The sequence below is a fragment of the Epinephelus fuscoguttatus genome, linkage group LG10, assembly GCF_011397635.1.
Source record: "Epinephelus fuscoguttatus linkage group LG10, E.fuscoguttatus.final_Chr_v1".
Taxonomy (NCBI): Eukaryota; Metazoa; Chordata; class Actinopteri; order Perciformes; family Serranidae; genus Epinephelus; species Epinephelus fuscoguttatus.
This window is the reverse complement of record NC_064761.1, coordinates 5,325,516-5,347,027: the sequence shown is the minus strand read 5'-3', so window position 1 is coordinate 5,347,027 and position 21,512 is coordinate 5,325,516. Positions and strand designations below refer to the sequence as shown.

Here is a 21,512-nt window from a genome sequence, read left to right as displayed (position 1 = left end):
TTCCCCTGATGTTCACTGGATATGTCGACATCATGTTCTGGCTGGACTGTGACTTCATTTGATGTAATTTATCATTATCTACTGGACATGTGAGGTGTCTCAAGCACTTCCCTGCCCCGTGCTATGTTTACGCACCTGGTTTAATATTTGCCAGTGCGGCTCCTGTCTCTGTAGTGTGGAATTCATATGTGAATGTAACTGTATATAAGAAGGATTAGGGGATTTGATAAGCTTTTTATTCTGTCTTTGTTGTGTCTTTGGAGTAATAAATGCTCATTATGTTAAGTTTCTGGGTGAAATTAAGGAAAAGTAATGAATACGAGAGAGAAAAAATTAAGAAAGAAAAAAGTGGAGCTGCATGAAAACATGTTCTTTTCGAAACACTTCCAGGTGACATCTGAGTCGCAGTAGAGATGAGGTAGATAGGTCACATCTGTGACTCAACCAGGCTGTGTTTGCTGGAGATTCCAGGTTATGAACTCACTGAGTCACCATACAGTGTGACTGATATGCTTGCAGAGATGGGTGGTGGTGAGGGTGATCCATTTAGATAGAGCAGAATGATACAACAGCTCAGACACAAACTGTATAAGTGAAGTTCTGGACCTACAATTTAAACTTTATTTGTGTTAATAATTTGTTTTTTTGTTGGTTTGTGCAGCTGCAGTGAGCATGTAAAAGAAATAATCATACAAATCAATTAAGACATAAATACATTAACTACTTTTTCAACTTCTACAATAGGTTGAATATCTGAATTAGACCCCCAAGTGATGATTCATTTCATACTGATTAATCTACCAATAATTTCCTTGATTAATCATTTATTTGTTTTGTCCATAAAATATCAAAGGTGTTAAAAATTCTCTTTAAAATTTATTTAATTTATTTAGTATTTTGACTTGAAAAATTACGATTAATCCATCATCAAAATACTTGCCCATTATTTTTCTGTCAATAGTTTAATCAATTAATCGCTTTTACTCTGTATCAAAGATAAGAGAGGCATCTTTAGTGTAATTATAAATGCACAACAGTGACATGCCCTGGTACTGCACTCAACATGATTGAAAGGGATCCCTACAAAGCTTGTAATTGGATTGCAGCAGGACATCTGTAGGACAGATGATAATATAATCAAGACTGCTATCATGCCTAACACTTGTAAATGGATGTTTTATTTTTCTAAAATGAGCTCTACATGCTGACACAAATAGACACAAATAGAATCACTCTCTGTTTCTGTTCAGAATGTGGTGGCAGCGAGCTAATGAAGTCCAGACGTTCTGCTCCTCAGCAACATCCTCTAGCTCATCCTGGGAGATCCTGAGGTGTTAGGCTTAATATGTTCAGATATGTATGTGTATCTCCTCCCTGTCGGATATTCCTAGAATAAATCCACAGGGTTGCATCGTGGGGATATCCTAACCAGGCGCCTAAATGACCTCAACTGGCTCCTTTCAATGTGAAGAAACAGTGGTTTAACTCCAACTCCTCCTGGCTATCTGAGCTTCTAAACTTAAGTCTTAAGGTGAGCCCAGCCACACAGTGAGGGAAGCACATTTCAGCTGTTTGGATCCTCCACAAATACATAATACTCACGGCTGTAGGGGAGGAATGAAATTCAGATCTACTAGGAAATCAAGAACTTTGTCTTCGGGCACAATTTCTTCCTCATGAAAACAGTGTTTGTGTACCCCTGTATCCCTGCCTGTCAGTCTTACATGTCATATTCACTGTATCTCAATCATGCATAAAAACTTGCGCATCTTTACGTGATGTAGCAGCTTGGCCCCAACTCAAAGGGTGTCACCCGGAACTTTAGTTAGCTTAAAGCAAAGATGCAACCTTGTGTCACCAAACCATAGTTTTTTGACTCCACACAAGGATTTCAGTCATAAGTTTACAAACATGATTGGGTACAACCTTGGTGGAGTCCAACACACTACAAGAATGCACCTGACTTACTCCTGAGAATAAGAAATACAGCCTTCATTCTAGGAGTACACAGACAATGACCCTGTACCCCATGTCTTCCTTGTACTCACACAAGACACCATGGAGGAGATGGTGTTCAGCCTTCTACGGTACACAATGCACATGGACTGGGCAGGCAAATTTCCCTATTGGCTATAACAGAGATAAAAATGTGCTGGTGGTGCTCCCGCCAAGCTAATAGAACAAAATGTAAACTTTTGATTATTATAAAAATTAATTTATGATTTTGCACTCAATATGTGTTTTTTTTTTTTTTAATATTTCTGTCTTAACAAGTGCAACCCAGATGCCAGGAGAAAATGTTGGCATTGTTTGTTCCTACGATCAACAAATACATGTTATTTGCACATTTCATATATGTATATATATATATATATTTATATGTATATATTTATATATATATATATATATATATATATATATATATATATATATATATATATATATATATACACATACATATAAATATATATATATATATATATATTAATGTTTCTTTAAGATATTTTTAGGGCATTTTTTGCCTTTAATTGATAGGATAGTGAAATGTGAAGAGGGGAGAGAGAGAGGGAGAGGCATGCAGCAAAGGGCCACAGGCTAGAGTTGAACCCGGGCCACTGCGGCAAGAGCCTTGTACATGGGGCGCCTACTCTACCACTAAGCCACTGACGCCCCCATATTAACGTTTCTAAAGTGACTTAATATATGAGCTGACTTTATTATCAGGGGTGGAGGAGAGAGTGGGTGGTATGCCACCCAGGTGGGACAGCCTGCCAGGCTGCAGACTGCTCCATACCACTATTATACAACAAACAACAAAACTGGTTGTGTTTTGGTAACCCATCACTGTTTTTCCACCAGGGATATTATCATTAATGTTGTTGTAAACTACTGTCATTACTGTCTGTCCTGCATCTCTCTTTGTCTCTGTCTCTCTCTCTGTCTCCCTCTCTTTCTGTCTCCTTGTGTCATACGGATTACTGTTAATTTATTATGCTGATCTGTTCTGTACGACATCTATTGCACATCTGTCCGTCCTGGAAGAGGGATCCCTCCTCAGTTGCTCTTCCTGAGGTTTCTACTGTTTTTTTTCCCTGTTAAAGGGAGTTTTTCCTTATCCACTGTGAGGGTCCAAAGGACAGAGGGATGTTGTATGCTGTAAAGCCCTGTGAGGCAAATTGTGACTTGTGATATTGGGCTCTATACATAAAATTGATTGACTGATTGATTGATTGATTACCATGAAAAGTATTTGTTTTCATAGCAAGACATTGTGTTTATAGTTGGAACAGAGGCCCCAAAACCAGGTATTTTAAGCCAAAACATGATGTTTTCCAAATTATAACCAAGTGGTTTTTGTGCGTGAACCTAACCACGTTAAACACAACATTATATAAACATAAAGAACCGCAAAGTTAAAAAGGATCCACAATATTATGATGTACAAATGTAGTGTTTCTGTGGTTTGCACAAATGTACAATTCTTTTCTGGCAACTGCATTGACAAATGATGAGGAGTTTTATTTGTGACCTTTATATTAGACATGTTTATCATTGAGATTGTGAAAGTATGTGGTTGTATTTAGTATTGGTTAATATGTATATATTTTGTTTGTTGTTCTGACAGGATTAAAAGAATCCTGTCATACTGTATTTTGTGCACTTACCTGTGTTGGGTGGCATGGCTAAAGGAATACAGGAGTCACCCTGCCCTGTGGATGGAGAGGACAGTAACGTCTTTGCCAGGAGGGCAGAGACGGGCTGAACCAACAGAGATGTCAGACTTCCTCCAGCCTCTCTTGACACCTCAGCTAGAGAGAAACACAAAAAATACAGGAGGAGAATCAGAAGGAACCAAGGTGAAAACAAGAGTTAAGGCAGAACTTTTGACAATTTAACAAACAAACAAAACAAACAGTCACACACTTATGCATGTGATAGTTCTCTGTTGTCCCGTTGTAATTTCAGTTCCCCCATAACAGGTAAAATATGGGATTCCAGAAGGCTCTGTTTCCTATGGTTACTTCAAACAGTAACTAACATACATTCAACAGTAGTAGACTGTCTATTTATTGTTATGGCAGCCGATTGTATGTACATGTGAAACCCTGGAAATACAACTTTGGTTCTCCTGTAGAAATGTCCTGAATATGTCAAGAACTAGAGACAATCAAACTCTTTTATTCTTAATGATGTATAATACAACCTGAGTAATATGGCTGTATTGTATTAGATTTTCAATCAGAAGGGAGATGTTTTGGCTTTAGTATTAGTTATTAAAAAAATGACTTTTCAGGCCTGTATTTAATCAACTGATGAATATATGAGAGATACATAGGTTTTAGCATGCAGCCTATTCAGCTAAGACAACAAGGCTGACACACAGGCTGACAGATGTAGTATTAAGTAGGTCAAATGCACAGTCTACCACTTCTTTTTTGTTTGCTGTGAAATAAAAATGTCCTGCACATGATCTATAAAAGAGATAATAACGCACATGGTGCCTTCAGTAATAAACATCTGACATGGCAGTTTGTTACTGCCTGCAGCTTGTAAGTCAATCTGGCATGATGGTGATGAAGACACATCCCTTCTCTATACTACCTTTCTCTTTCCGCAGTAGAAATGATACAGAAATAATAACAAACACACAGTGGAGTCTGTGACATGATAAGGCTTAGGTTGTTTGTTTGTAAGTTGCTTGCTTTGTCTTTCAGTGATAGTTATGGGCAGCAGGGCCTGATCTGCCTGACTGATTTCTTATCTTAGTGTTGTTAGCTAAGTACCAGAAATCTTGTTTGTCCTTCATGGGTTTAATTTATCCAGGATAAAGGTGTGTGTATGTTCCTGGGAACCTGTTATCTCCCCATTGTTATTATGTCTTAGTTGTCTTTCTCTTTCTTTCTCCTGCCCTTCTCTCCTTCATCCTCTGAATCTAGCGGACTGACTGCTAATAGAGATGGAGTTTTCCACCATTCAGCCAATATGGGCATTGCTCAGGGCAACAGAGATGGTTGCACTGTTTGATTTGTCCTCGTTAAGAGGGTAAAATGTTCCTCCTAGTCCTTGCTTCACATTCATGCAGGTTCAATTCATAGCACTGCTGTTCCACTCTCCTGTGCAGTGGGATACATACAGTACATGGGATACACACAATGTGCACTGTGTGAATAATTATCATAACTTAAAGTCACAATACATCATCAAAAAAGGCACTGGAGAGCAGAGCCAAGGCTTCACTGCTTTCCAGTGCTGGTTGCCATTGCAGCATACATGCATAGTTGATATTAGACATTTCTGCAAAAGGGAGGGTCTTTTGGAAAGAAGGTTCATCAGCTTCCCCTAAAGGAGAGCATTTTACTGGTTGGTGTTTCACCATAGCCTGTAAGAATAATGGACATAGCTATTGTGATATCACCCACTGGTTTGTAGACCCCTGCTGTGAAGCCTCGAGTTTGACATTTCATCGCCATTGTGTTGTTTAGAGCCAGAAGTGACCATATTTAGGCAAGAGGCTGATTATGTTGATGAATCACCCCAGCTCATCTTCTCATTATCTACATCCATTATTTTAACAGTCTATGGAGTGGGAGCATTCTTAAAGTTCAGGTTACAGGGCCCTATTTCAGTAAGCAAGCACAACATTCAATAGTGTTAGTTCCTGGATGTGCAGACCCTTTGGGTGTCTCTATGTGCACTTGCTCTTATTGTTGATAAAAAGGCAGCAGCACAAAGTGCAAAGAGCAGGGTGAGGTGGAATGTGGTGATTAATATATACACTAAATACAATAACCTTAAAACAGCTGAGCCAATCACAGTGAAACAACATATAGTTCAACCAATGTGAAATGCGCTTCACTGTGGAAATCAAGTTGTCTGACGTGAACACACAGCACTACAAATGTGGTGGTAAATTCTAACAGTTAATTAGCAAATGACAAAAGAAATAAAGAAGAAAATAGTTTGCTGAAGTTGTTTATATTGGTCACATTAATCTGACATGTCTCAGTTGTGACTTTACTGTATCTCACATTGTAAATGGTTAAACATGCTGTGATCTGTGTGAGGCTTTTTTGTAGAAACCTGGTGTCAAGGGCCCAAAGGCACTTTACTTATACAGCACAGTTAGCTGGAAGTGAATTTAAAAAGGAGCATTATTACCATGTCTGTAAGGACACATACACAGATAAGAGGAGACCAATGACTGCCCTCTTCCATGACTCCTACTGACTAGGAGTTTTAAATCTTCTCATTTGATTCAAATGGACGATAACTTAAGGAAGAGTTGAGTAAGAGTTGAATGACTCTTGAGAGATCTTAGATGAGAGAAGCCTCATCATCATATTATCCTTAAGGAAAGTACTCCAGAGCGTCATACATACACATGGACTGACACACACACAGTACTGCACTGAGACACATACTCAGTAGATTATGCAGACATGCACACAGATTCACTCACAAAATCATACACAGCCGGACTCGCTAACAAAGTACAGTTTTATGTCTTAGGATGCAAATGTTATCATAATGATGATAATTTGTTTAAAAAACGTGATATTTACCTAGACTCTGAAGATGCATTTATCTCCTTAAAATTTCACTGAAGCACATTGCACAGACTGTATTCATAATGAAGGATCTGGCATCTATTTGAGCTGAGATTTTTTCAATAAAAAACATATGCTGCTTATGTTAAGCAAACCTTATGTCAGACTAACCTTGGATGATTTAAAAAGAAAAATATCTATGCTGCACTATAACATTTTATTGACAAGAATGCTGTTACCAACAGAAATAGGGTTTTATTGCTTCCTAACTGAAATGACAATAATGTCAGAAAGCCAAAAAAACGCCAACACCGTATCAGGGCGATAAGGACCTGCTGAAAACAGAACTAAAGCAGAAAACTCAACCTGAAAATGGACAAAATATTTTTGGCACACTTTGTAACAGGAAGTGATAGGTGATTAAAGGCCTCATTAGTTATATTCCCTGTTAAATCATATCATCAATGAGAGTATCTGTTATGGTGGGGTAAGTCCAGATTGTGAGTCTGACTTAGCAATCAAATGGTTGTAGTTCCTTTTTGGACAAAGAGATGTCTTCATGAACTCTCACTGTCTATTTTGCATATAGCATAATAACACACCAGGTTAAACTGTAAAACATATTCAAGCAAACCTATCAATGCAAACTGTCCTTGCATAGGCAGACACTGATAAATAGCTACAGTCGATCTGCTAAATCCATCAATATATTATTAAAAACCTGTATTTGCTATGTAGCATAAAAGACTAAGTGCTTTTAAGTGCATCTTGGGCTTCAGGAAATTTGAAGCATTTCTCACAGTTCCCTGTGATTTTATTGACCAATTCCTTCCTGTCAGTCAGTCTAGACAATACCAATACTGAAAATAATCAGGTGCAGAGAAACATGTACAGTCTTGAAAAGATCAGTCTCAAAAGCCAAAACATGACTCAATTGTTGTAGAAGTTGATGTTAAACGGCAAAAAAGAGGTGGCTGTACAAATTACATGAAAATCTAAAAATATACCGGCAAAATTGTAGCATCAAAATATGTTGGAAACTGACTAAAAGACACGATGACAATGAGCTAGTCTGAATGCATCTTGGAAATGCAAAGCCCATGTTTAAAAGGGCTACTCTCAGTCTTGTTCATTATAAAAAGTGTGTCAATGGACTGGGGAGAGGTGGCCCAGACCCACTGTCAGAAGGTTCTGTAGCCTCTCTCTACTGACATACATTTTACAGCCATAATTACACACTGACAAAGGCTGTAGAAAACCCAATGCTGTTCCAGTGTTTATCATGTTAACTTCTCACTGTCTCTATAGAATACCTGCCTCCAGCTGTGCACCACTGTGGCCTGTCGGCAATTATTTTTTAGAACATGTGTTGTCATTTTACTGCTAAGAATGCCAAGAGTCCCCATATCTGTGTGTGGGTGTTGTGAAATTTTGCTTTGTATGTGTGCTGTTCCATTCAGTGATGTATCTTTAAATGACATGCAAATTAATGGCTTTGAAACTGTTCCCTGTGCAGGAGCGCCTCAAAGGTTAATTGGAAAAAAATATACAAAGGGTCAATTTATTATCTGTGTAATTATGCATTTAAAGGAAATAACATCTGCAACTTAAATCCCTCCTACAAATCCTTTCTGAACTAAGATGGTAGCTACAAACATCTATGCTTACAGATGACCTATCACTTATAAACTAGTTTTACTGGCACATATTACAGATTATTTTCTAACAGTGTTCATTTGTTCCACTACAATACTACACTTCAGTATCCTTATATTTTCACAAGACTGTAATTACACTGCCCATTGTTTTCAGAAAATCTCAGTAATAAGATCTAACTGGCAGGATTAAGGAAACAATACATTTCTGACTTAAAAAAGTGTTCTGTTGCACTTTCTTGCCCTTTGTCATAGTCAAACTATGGCTACAATATCTTCACAAACAAATGGGAGCTCTGGCAGAGACATAACTCATTACAACGGCATGCATCCCTTGTCACTAATATCTCATTTCCTCAGCCAGTTGCATCTTGTATAGCCCATTAACTTAAGCATATTGTTACTTTTCTGCTTCTCTTGCAGCTGATCCATACTTTGTCCAAGTTTGTGAATAATCTATACTCTAACCTTAGCTGTGAGGACAAGTTCAGCAACCCTTGAAAAATCCCCAGTGGTTTCTTTGAACCAAACTTCTAGTCAATAGCCTTCTGTGGCTGCTCTACAGAGTGCCATGTCGGCATTCAAGCTCCACAAGACGATTAATAATCCATGAACAACACAGGAGACAAGACAAGGGGGAGAGGGGGGACGAGGGGTGAGAAAATTGTGGAGGGGAAATAAGGTAAAAAGTAAAGACGAAAAGGGAGGTCAGGAGATGGTTGGGCAAGATCTGACAAAAAGATAAGAGGTTAGAGGAGAAGGGCTACGGCAAGAAGTGAATAGCAGATGAAGGGACAAGAGAGGAGAAGGTTGTGAGAAGGTGAGCACAGGGGAAGGAGATGACAAAACAGAAGACTAGACATGAGAGGTGTAGGGGGTAGAAAAATGCAGTGTTAGGGCAAGAAAAAGGACACTGGGGGAGTAGAGAAAGTGACTGAGTAGAATATAGAAGGAGAAATGTTGTAGAAGTGTGCTAGCAAAGAGGGTAAAATAGGGGCACAAAAAATGTAGCATATACAAAGGAAAAAGTAACTGATAATCATAAATTGCAAACAAGTTGTTGCAAATAATTTAGAATTAAGAAGATAATTAGAACTGTAAAAACATGTTTGGTATTAAGACAGGACTGGTATACTCAATTTTACGCATTTGGCTCAGCAGCTGTTTTGAGTGGAAGATAATGAGACCCTGTACAGTACCAAAAGCAAACGAGCGTCCCACTATTACCAAGTTGAATTGCCTAACACCGAAGCTGTCTGTCCACAGTGAATACATTAAATATGCACTTCTCTCATGTCATGTAAACAATCCACATAGGCCTATCAGCAGTACGCTTGAGATCAGACTGGACATTTAACCAGACCATTATGTGCCTTAATGACAACACAGAGAGGCCAGCAAAGGCAACACTTTGGAGTGAAATCAATTCATTTAAATGCAATGAATCCACTGTGGTCAGTGAATTTGAAAATCATTCTTGTCAAATTTAAATTTAGTGATCTTTAATTTTGCACCATTTGATAGTGTTGACTTTTAAGGGTACAGAGAGTAAGAGAGTCCAAAACAGACAAAGCTATCATAAGCCCTTTTTAGATATGAATTGTGCAAATTTGCAGGAAAGACCAATCAGTCTTCTTTCAGCATTGGCAGTATAAAAACACAATCGGTGAGTGCGGCAAAATGCCGCCTACCTACTTTTGTTTAAACAGAATAGGGATGGGCATTCTAAGTTATTTCCATATTCGAGTACTCTCACTATATTATTGACGAGTACTCGAGTACTCAAGTGCAATTTCAAGCTTGTTTATTGAACAGCCAGGCTTCAATTAGCCTATTAAACAGTACATTCAATGTTAACATAAAAATGTTACAATTTAAAGTCACTGCATTTTGCACAATATTGCAGTAAACTCCAGACACGGCTACTGTCTGTCTCCGTGGTCTTTTCTTTGTGCTCTTTTCTCAAATGGTTGAGCATAGAACTGGTTGTTCTGTGATAAGCTAGTTTGATATTACACAGCTTACACTCCGCGGTTGTTTCGTCGATCTTTTCAAAATACTTCCAAACATCACTCTTCAACTTCTTCACCGCCGCCATTTTGGGGTCAAGTGACGGGGCTTACCTGTGTCTGTGTTGTATGCGGCTGCGCACATGACTGCGCCCCGTCCAAGTACTCGAATCTCAATATGTGTAACGAATACTGACGTTCAAAATGAGTACTTGAGTACTCATGCCCATCCCTTACACAGAATGCACCTTTTTCGGGGCAATGGGGGGCGTGAGCAAGTAACAAAATGTGTAGCTCAGCGTGTGACGTAACCAGTGAAGTGGGAGGGAAGCCATGGCTGGTCAGTCCTTCGGCGATTCTCCCATAAGTTGGCCCATCCTTCACCACCCCTGTCATCTGGCGGTTAATGGCCTCTTCATTTGCGAGGGCAGGGAGTGTGCACAGTTCTTTGTCTCCCCAGTTGCTCATCTTTACAGTGTCTGGTTTGCATTTCCCTCTTGCTATTAGCTGCTTGCTAATTCCTGCTATCAGCTGTTTCCTGTTTATCCACCACCAGTGGGTCGCACATGCGGCGTCATCAACAGCTCCTCCCAGAAGTCTTCAACAGCCCCTCCCGTTGCGAAAGGCCGCTTGGTCTGTTTAAACTAAAAGGGTTCCGCCAATATGACTACCCTATGAGGTGGAAAATTGGGCACCTCAGATCAACTCGCCAATCTGGCTCTGTGTATCTAAACGCTCGCAGCTTGCCGGTAAAACAGGCCCAACATTTGCGGAACATCTGGCAGTGTAAAAGGGGCTATAGCTTGTTAGCTATGTTGCGCAATTTCACCAGAGCATAAACAGCTCTACAACAGAGAACTTGTTTGCAGACAGTTATGAGACAGCATTTGGTACACATCTTTATGGCAGACTCTGTGAGCTGCTACTGTCCCCTTAGCAACCGAGCTAACGAGCTCACAGTTAGCAAGCTTGCTGGTTCAAAGAGCTTTGTTTTCCTCTTCAGTAACTTACTGAAAGAAATGATATGTATTCCTGAGAAAGAGTTACTAGAGGGAAATGGCCCAGTACAGAGAAAATGGAAGGAAACTCGGAGAGCATGTTACTGGCCTGTTTATCAGGTAGTACAGTAAACAGCCCCTTTGTTGCCAGGCCTGCAGCACTGCCTATTTCACCAAGATATATGGATGTATTTTGCTGTGCCACCTTCTGGCGTGTGTGTCATAATTCTTAATATTCACATCAATATGGAATACGCTGCCTCCTGTGGACAGTCAGGGCCGAGCCGTAGTACAGCTGCCATTGTACTTTGTGTTGGGTCCTGCCATCGTGAGCAACACCAACGGACTCTGATTTTGAGATATGAGTTAAGTACTTTTCTGAGAGCAACAATATTGAGGTGTAGACAAAAATCTGAAGGAGGACGAGGACCCTAAATACAGTAGTAGAAGCACTTTGCGTTTCACAGCACTTCATTACCACATACTTTGGAACTATCTCTAAACCCTTCATTAGAAGACGCTTGAGAACGATTGTCTTTGATGTTGGACTTTTGTTTTTCACCCTCATCTTCTCCCTCTCCACATAAACACTGTCTTGACAAGCCTCTTACAAGTAATTAATTCAAATTTGCTTGAAGTAATTCAGAAGCGTAGGATCAGGGTAGTCTACTTGTGCTTTCTGTTTCCTGGCAAACACTGATTGTGTGATGTCAAATGAATCATTGTTAATGGTGGAAAGTGGCCATCATACAAACACTGAGCAAAGAATTGCATTTGTCTTGATCCAACCCTCCAAGCACTTGTATAATGGGAAGAAGTTTCACATTTTGGACTGAAGGTGGTATTACATTCAAAAAAACTGAGGGTCTTTCATTTCCAAGCTCCAAAACTACTGGATCCTACATGTCCCTTCAGTGTAGTGTACCTCTGAATCAAAACATAGGTCATTGAATTTGTTGCTATGCTGATTAGGCCAGTCTTACACATCATATTTGAGGAAACTGCAGGACATGTTCCACAATGTAGCAAAAGTCGAGTGATCAAATAAATTCAGAGTGTGTCGTATTAGTATATAAGAGCTAACCAAGAGTCACTTAAACAGGTGCTGTTAACAAACTTAGAATGATTTCATCAGCCTGATTTTTTTTTCTTCCAAAGAGCTAATATTCTCATGATGTTTCTTCTCTTCTTTCTTCACCATCCTCTGAATGTTCGATAAAGCGAGAACTCAACAAATCAATACCTGGACAGTGTCCACACTCTGTAAATTAGTCTCTCCATTACTAGACACTGATATTAACTGATACCTGGATTGACAGACTGCTACCAGTCCTCTGTTTCTTTTTATGTGAGTACAGTATCTGTTTGTGTGTGTGTGTGTGTGTGTGTGTGTGTGTGTGTGTGTGTGTGTGTGTGTGTGTGTGTGTGTGTGTGTGGACCAGTGCAGGCCTCTGACATCTTGACATATTCACAGAGGCAAGACCAGCCACTGACTCCATCATGTGCAGACCAGGCAGAAAATCACCAAACCACTTAGATGAAAAACTGCCAGAGAGTAAATGTTTGAGGAATTGAGAGAAACCACTTGATTTCCCAACTGATATCTGTGTATCATTGGCAGTATACTAGATGATGCATTAACAGACCACTGCAACAAGTTTGAACTTCAATTGTAGTTATTACAAAATTACAAAAGGGCTAAATTACAGTTTGGTTCACTGATGTGTTTTTTTGATCATTCTCTGAGGAAGAACATATATTGGGCTTTGACGACACAGATAATACTTGATAATAAAATAATAAAATCAATTAATTTCTTTGAATTTGCTGACAGTTTGATTAATCTAGAATATCACCACCATTACGCCTGTCATACGGCATGTCATATCTGTCTCTACATGGTTGCACGTTTACAGTTCTCCTCTGCTCTTTGTATCGCGCACGCACAGACACACAGACACACAGACACACACACACACACAGACCAACCTCTCTCGGCAACTAATAAATGAAGATGTTGGGCTGCCAGGTATGTAGCATGTTTTGTGAAATATTTCATGACAAAGGAGTGTATGGCTGAACAAGTCATATGCCTGCACTCTGGCATCCTATGTTAGCTAACCTGTTTTTAGCTTATTATGCCCTCTAACTTTTCCCTTGAATGTATAAACACAACTGTAGCTATTGCTCATAAATCGGATATTTTGACAGGTCTTTACGGACTATATTTAATATCAAACTGATAAAGACAATCTGGCTGTATTTCATATCAAACTGATATTGACAAGTTGACTGTATATAATTTCTAACCATATTCTAACAGAATAGCATTACTCAGCTTCATCATGTGTTTAGAATAGATAAAAAAAAAGTTATTTTTAATAATACAAGTTCACCTGACAATTACCAGAGGCAACTGAATCGAAAGAAATAGCCTGTTAGCTAAGCTAGCACACTGTCATATGGTCTCTCCGAAATTGACTACAAAAGTTAAACTTTTGTAACGTACTCGGGGCAAAATCTGGACCGCAATATTACAAAGGGAAGGAGTTTCACAGGCACATCAGATATCACAGAGATTCCCACAGGAATGAATGGACATTCAGCTGACTCGTCTCCAGTGGTCGAATTGAGGGGGGATGAGAGGGGATGCCATCCCCTTTGTTAGAAAATTGACCAAAAAGCATCCCCTTGTTAATCTAGAATCTCTGTGTGTGTAGGTACGGACGTAATTTGAGGGTGGGACACAGGGGACATGTCCCCCGCACTTCCCGTATCTGTGCCCTCTGTCCCCCTCACTTTTTACAGACGTTACAACCGTTCAATTCGTTTTTAACATGTGTTAACATGTTTTTCCGAGCCGTCTTTAAACGCACCATGAGTAGACTGCGCCAGGCGCATACACATGCTGTCATGTTGTGATCAGAATCACTCGCACACAGATGGGAGGTGGGCTGTTGACTGAGCAGTGCTGCTGTATGTTCAGCAAACCAGGCAGCAAGAAGCAAAAAACCTTGCACAGTTTCTTCCAAACAAACTGTGTAAGTTGAGTAATGCTGTTGCATGTAGATAATGCTAGCTAAATGATGACTAATTAATAGATGCCAATGTATGTAGTTAACAAGAATACTAATGTTATTGTTACCTATTTTAAATACCTTGCTAGCTAGTTTCATGCTAGGAATAAATCCATTCCTCCTTAATAAGAACTTGTGCTCACTATTGCTTTGCACATTTTTTTTTTAATCTTTATTGCCACAATATAAAGAGCAGGGTCAGGGAGGAGACAGTGGACCAGAGGCCAGCAAGGATCATCATGTAGGGTCTTCACAGGTGAGGAGAGATTATAACTGGCTGAGAGAAAATATCTATAGCACAAAAGTGACAGTGCGATTAATTTCCACAGCTATGTCACCACTACTATTCCTAATTCTATTTATGAATTTTGCTTTGCACATTTATCATCTACAGTACAGGCCAAAAGTTTGGACACACCTTCTCATTCAATGCGTTTTCTTTATTTTCATGACTATTTACATTGTAGATTCTCACTGAAGGCATCAAAACTATGAATGAACACATGTGGAGTTATGTACTTAACAAAAAAAGGTGAAATAACTGAAAACATGTTTTATATTCTAGTTTCTTCAAAATAGCCACCCTTTGCTCTGATTACTGCTTTGCACACTCTTGGCATTCTCTCCATGAGCTTCAAGAGGTAGTCACCTGAAATGGTTTTCCAACAGTCTTGAAGGAGTTCCCAGAGGTGTTTAGCACTTGTTGGCCCCTTTGCCTTCACTCTGCGGTCCAGCTCACCCCAAACCATCTCGATTGGGTTCAGGTCCGGTGACTGTGGAGGCCAGGTCATGTGATGGAGAGTGATGGAGTGCCGCAGCACTCCATCACTCTCCTTCTTGGTCAAATAGCCCTTACACAGCCTGGAGGTGTGTTTGGGGTCATTGTCCTGTTGAAAAATAAATGATTGTCCAGCTAAACGCAAACCGGATGGGATGGCATGTCACTGCAGGATGCTGTGGTAGCCATGCTGGTTCAGTGTGCCTTCAATTTTGAATAAATCCCCAACAGTGTCACCAGCAAAACACCCCCACACCATCACACCTCCTCCTCCATGCTTCACAGTGGGAACCAGGCATGTGGAATCCATCCGTTCACCTTTTCTGCGTCTCACAAAGACACGGCGGTTGGAACCAAAGATCTCAAATTTGGACTCATCAGACCAAAGCACAGATTTCCACTGGTCTAATGTCCATTCCTTGTGTTTCTTGGCCCAAACAAATCTCTTCTGCTTGTTGCCTCTCCTTAGCAGTGGTTTCCTAGCAGCTATTTGACCAGTCTCCTCTTAACAGTTGTTCTAGAGATGGGTCTGCTGCTAGAACTCTGTGTGGCATTCATCTGGTCTCCGATTTCTGAGGCTGGTGACTCGGATGAACTTATCCTCAGAAGCAGAGGTGACTCTTGGTCTTCCTTTCCTGGGTCGGTCCTCATGTGTGCCAGTTTCGTTGTAGCGCTTGATGGTTTTTGCGACTCCACTTGGGGACACATTTAAAGTTTTTGCAATTTTCCGGACTGACTGACCTTCATTTCTTAAAGTAATGATGGCCACTCGTTTTTCTTTAGTTAGCTGATTGGTTCTTGCCATAATATGAATTTTAACAGTTGTCCAATAGGGCTGTCGGCTGTGTATTAACCTGACTTCTGCACAACCCAACTGATGGTCCCAACCCCATTGACAAAGCAAGAAATTCCACTAATTAACCCTGATAAGGCACACCTGTGAAGTGGAAACCATTTCAGGTGACTACCTCTTGAAGCTCATGGAGAGAATGCCAAGAGTGTGCAAAGCAGTAATCAGAGCAAAGGGTGGCTATTTTGAAGAAACTAGAATATAAAACATGTTTTCAGTTATTTCACCTTTTTTTGTTAAGTACATAACTCCACATGTGTTCATTCATAGTTTTGATGCCTTCAGTGAGAATCTACAATGTAAATAGTCATGAAAATAAAGAAAACGCATTGAATGAGAAGGTGTGTCCAAACTTTTGGCCTGTACTGTATATTATTGCAATAGATAGAAGAGGGACAAGGAGAAACCAGGCAGGTATCAGGACAGGGACCTGACAGCAGCACCAATTATCAGCCCAAGGAGTAAGGAGAAAATTATAACTGGCTAAGGAAATGTCTATAGGATAAGAGTGACTCTAAGATTAATTTTCACAGCTATTTCATAGCTACTCTTATTTATACTCTAAAATGTTTTTTGTTTGTATTGCAATAGCAATACTACTGCATTTTTTGTGTTTTAAAGGCAGCAGGTATAGGTCATGCCATTTTTCTTTATCTTGATTAATTTTGCACATCTGTGCTGTCATATTTGATAATGTGTGCACGCAAAAAAATCAAAGCTACATTGCATCCCCCTTGTTAAAAATTAACAATTCGACCACTGCTCGTCTCTGTACCCATATGTAAGTGGAAACAGGCAGTAGTCTCAAGAGAAAGTATAAAAAAGGCTGGGGTGTTGTTGCTTGAAAAAATATGTAACTCTGAACTGGCTGATACGAAAATTTAATGACAAAAAAATCTCAGATTTCTTTGGAAAATCCATATTTCTCGTCTTTTCTCCAAATATTTCTCTGTGGCAGACTCCAATCAAACTAAACTAGACTCTACAGCCCACTGCGATACCACACATACACACGTGCCCAAAGTGAAAAAACTGCAGTCTTGAATGTTGCTCACATGCAACATGCACTGTAACCTACGCCTTAGCTTACGCCCTTGCCTGACATGCACCTCCCAGAAATGTAACCACGCATCACAGTGACACAGACCTCCTGTCTCTTTCTGTAAGCTGAAACCTTTACCTCAGTGGAAACTAAGCTTTTATTTACTTTTATTTCACAGATAAGAAACAATAAATTGTGAAGACAGTAAAGCCTCCACTAAAATAGCATTTTAAGTCTTGTGTGTGATTAATCCTTCAGGGATTTATACTATACGATTTATACTTGGGATTTATCCAGGTTTCATATGAGAAGAGTAAATTTCCACTAGGCTAATTTCTACAATGTAAAATGCCATAGGCTGGTGCTAATAACATTAGTATTTTGTATTTGTTTGGAAAACATGTTTAGTGTGACGGTTGTTTTGTCGGTGAATCTTGTGAGTTGTAATGGAGCCAAATTGTGTGTCGTTACCTTTGTTAAATGTTGCTGTTGCCCCTGGCTTTATATGAGAAGAGGGAAAGATCGCCAGCCACTAGGCTAATTTATACAATGTAAAATGCCATAGGCTTATGCCTATGCTAATAAAGCATGTTGTATTTGTGGGGAGAATGTGTCCGGATTAACACAAGTGTTTGTCTGTGAATGCTGCGAGTTATAGTGAAGCCAATTGTGTACTTGTGTTTGACACTGTCGCTATTAAGCCATATTTAATGTGTGTTTTAAATCAACTAAACTTTACAGCACTTTGGAGGTGTAACTGAAGAGTGACACAGACATACCACCGCACTAGTAAAAATATGTGCACAACCATAAATCCCACTAGTCCAACAGAAACAATCCGCAGTCCAAAAGATGAAACCAGACTGCAGCGCTGGTGATTCCTCAACAGGAAGTGCACACATAATCCTCTCCATGTAGTGATGGTGTCCGCTCCTTCAGTGACTTGCTGAAATTAGCTTTAGCTTAGCACAGGCACACTCCCATACAGCTATTAACTAAATCAGCTAAAACTAAGCAACAATGCGTGGCATTCTCCACAACTACAGTCTTCGTCATTCACTCAAACTTTCACCATACTATCTAGTGTTTCTCAGTATTTCTCCTGCTCCCGTTTTCATCTCTACCCACGATTCGCCTCTCGCGCCTGCTGCCTAGCTTTTCTCCCTGCCCTCTCATGCTCTTTTATTTATGTACAACCAATTACCACAGGTGAGTTGACTGACACCTACATTAACCAATCAGATCAGAAAGCTCTATTGACTTTACCCCATGGTTTGTTTACAATATTATTTAAAACTGTTTATTTTAACTCTACATTTAAATATTTACCTCCTTCCTTGTTTATGTATAAATTGTCTTACTCTCTCTGTTAACCACTTTTCCTTCATTTATGAAACTCAATTACTTTCACCTTATTTTAATTACTGAAATATTTCCATCCACTTTACCAGGAGTTATTTTGTTTTAATCCCTTACTTTTTACACCAGGGCTACACAGGTTTTCCTGGCTCTAAGGCTGTTGTTGGAACTATTGTACGTCTGCATTTTCAGATGCCAGCTGACACAGACACAAAAAGTATAGAAGCAGCTAGAAAGGGAGCCGCCCTCCTCTCTCCCTCACTCTTAAACTGAGACCAAACTCATTTCAAACTGTAAACAAGGAAGTGCTGATTAAATATAAGCCAAATGAAGATTCTGTTGCTGCTTTCTCCATGTTTTTGCCTAAAATGGTTTCAGAAACATTTTCTAGCTTCCTGTTGTAATTCAAGATTGCATGTTGTCAGCTGGCCACCATATTGTTTTCTGTGTCAAAATGGACGAGGTCGTGTTTTGCCACCCACCACCGGGACAGATTTTTGGTCCAGTGTAGCATGGTGCACTCTGATAGTTGTAGGTCTTCCTCTTGGGCAAAGTACCCCTTTTCCATGAAAAATAATGTGTGTACAAGCAGCATAGAGGCCTTTGAAAACTTTATCGTGGTTACTTCACTTTAAATATTAATTTATTTAATTTCTTTCAAACTCGGTGCAGACTAATTTGGAATGATGTTTGGGTGCTACTTGGGTGGAGATGGACAGTATTTTGGGGTGGTGTGTCATTGCATCTCACCAGTAAAGGTGCTAAAATTAATGTGTTCACCTGGGTGTTGTGTTTCCATCAAAGCCGATCAGAGCCTGAGCTGATAAATACCCGTGACTACTGCAGAATTATTAGACCCGGGTGTGAGTGCCGATTGTAACCTTTCCATCCATCCATCCATTTTCATCCGCTTATCCGGGATCGAGTTGCGGGGGCAGCAGGCCAAGCAAAGCACCCCAGACATCCCTCTCCCCGGCAACACTTTCCAGCTCCTCCTGGGGGACCCCAAGGCGTTCCCAGGCCAGACGAGATATGTAATCCCTCCAGCGTGTTCTGGGTCTGCCCCGGGGCCTCCTACCAGTGGGACGTGCCCAGAACACCTCCAGCGGGAGGCGCCCAGGAGGCATCCTGATCAGATGCCCGAGCCACCTCAACTGATCAACTGAACCATGATCTCATTCTTTCAGTCACTACCCAGAGTTCATGACCACAGGTGAGGGTTGGGACATAGATGGACCAGTAAACTGAAAGCTTTGCTTTCTGGCTCAGCTCCCTCTTCAGTGCGACAGACCGGCGCAGCGCCCGCATCACTGCAGAAGCTGCACTGACCCGCTGATCCATCTCACGTTCCATTCTACCTTCACTCGTGAACAAGACCCCAAGATACTTGAACTCCCTTGCTTGAGGCAGTAACTCTCCCCCAACCCGAAGAGGGCAAACCACTAGTTTGCGAGACAGGACCATGGCCTCAGACTTGGAGGTGCTGACTCTCATCCCAACTGCTTCACACTCAGCTGCAAAACGCTCCAGTGCATGCTGGAGGTCACGGTGTGATGGAGCCAACAGAACCACATCATCTGTGAAAAGCAGGGATGCAATTCTGAGGTCCCCAAACCGGACCCCTTCTTCCCCCCGGCTGCGCCTCGAGATCCTATCCATGAAGATCACAAACAGGATTGGTAACAAGGGACAACCATGGTGGGGGCCAACACCCACCAAGAACGTGGTCGACTTCACACCGAGTATGTGGACACAGCTGTCATTTTAGTCATACAGGGACCGAATGGCTTGTAGCAACGAGCCTGGAACCCCATACTCCCGTAGTACCCCCCACAAGACCCCGCGAAGGACACGGTCGTAAGCCTTCTCCAGGTCCACAAAGCACATGTAGACTGGCTAGGCAAACTCCCACGCCCCCTCCAGCAGCCTTGCAAGGGTAAAGAGCTGGTCCACTGTTCCACGACTGCATCTGCATTGTTCAGTCGGAGCCTCCTTTCCAGCACCCTGTAATAAACTTTACCCGGGAGGCTGAGCAGTGTGATACTCCAACAGTTGGAGCACCACCCTGGTCTGCCAATCTGTAAGCACCGTACCCGACCTCCATGCGACACTGAACAGGCATGTCAGCCAAGACAGCCAAACAGTGCCCAGAGCCTTCAGCATCTCAGGGCGTATCTCATCCACACCCGGCGCCTTGCCATTGGGGAGCTTGTTAATTACCTCAGCGACCTACGCCAGGGATATGGGCGAGAGTTCCCCCGAGTCCTCAGGCTCTGTCTCGTTCTCAGTTGATGTGATAGCCGGGTTCAGGAGGTCCTCAAAGTGCTCCTTCCACCGCCAACAATGTCCCCAGTTCGGGTCAGCAGTTCTCCATCTCTGCTGAGCACAGCCTGAGACAAGCCCTGTTTTCCCTTCCAGAGTTGGTTAACGGTCTGCCAGAACTTCCTTGAGGCCAACCAAAAGTCCTTCTCCATAGCCTCCCCGTACTCCTCCCACATCCGGGTTTTTGCTTTAGCGACCACCACAGTTGCAGCCCTTCTGGCCAACCAGTACCTGTCTGCTGCTTCAGGAGACCCCTGGGCCAGCCAGACCCGAAAGGCCTCCTTCTTCAGCCTGACGGCCTCCCTCACCACTGGTGTCCACCAGCGGGTTCTTCGGTTGCCACCCCGACAGGTGCTGACAACCTTCTGATTACAGCTCCTAGCAGCCGCCTCCACAATGGAGGCTTTGAACATGGCTCACTCAGACTCCATGTCCCCAGCCTCCCCCGGGATGCACAAGAAATTCTCCTGGAGGTGGGGGTTGAAGACCCGACAGACAGGGTCCTCCACCAGACGTTCCCAGTTCACCCCTCACTACACGTTTGGGGTTACCAGGTCTCCACCAGCCTCCCCCGCCATCTGATCCAACTCATCACCAGATGGTGATCAGTTGACAGCTCTGCTCCTCTCTTCACCCGAGTGTCCAAGACACACGGCCGCAGAGTTGCTGATATGACCACAAAGTCGATCATTGATCTTAGGCCTAGGGTGCCGGCACCCCTTGCAGGACGCTGCCAAGAGACTCCAAGAAGGCCGCGTACTCCGCACTGCTGTTCAGTGCATAAGCACAGACAAAAGTCAGAGACCTTCTCTTTGTGACCTGCAGTCGCATCGAAGCAAACCTCTCGTTCTCCAGGGAGAACCCCAACACAGCT

General features: G+C 41.5%; 1 protein-coding gene across 1 annotated transcript in view; it reads right to left on the bottom strand.

Annotated features, from left to right (window-relative positions):
- Positions 1 to 21,512, bottom strand: part of LOC125895872 (inactive N-acetylated-alpha-linked acidic dipeptidase-like protein 2) — a 791,425-nt gene that overhangs the window by 256,541 nt on the left and 513,372 nt on the right. The window contains exon 9 of the mRNA XM_049588047.1: positions 3,666 to 3,809. Coding sequence (XP_049444004.1) covers positions 3,666 to 3,809 — 144 coding nt within the window. The remainder of the gene's footprint in view (positions 1 to 3,665; positions 3,810 to 21,512) is intronic.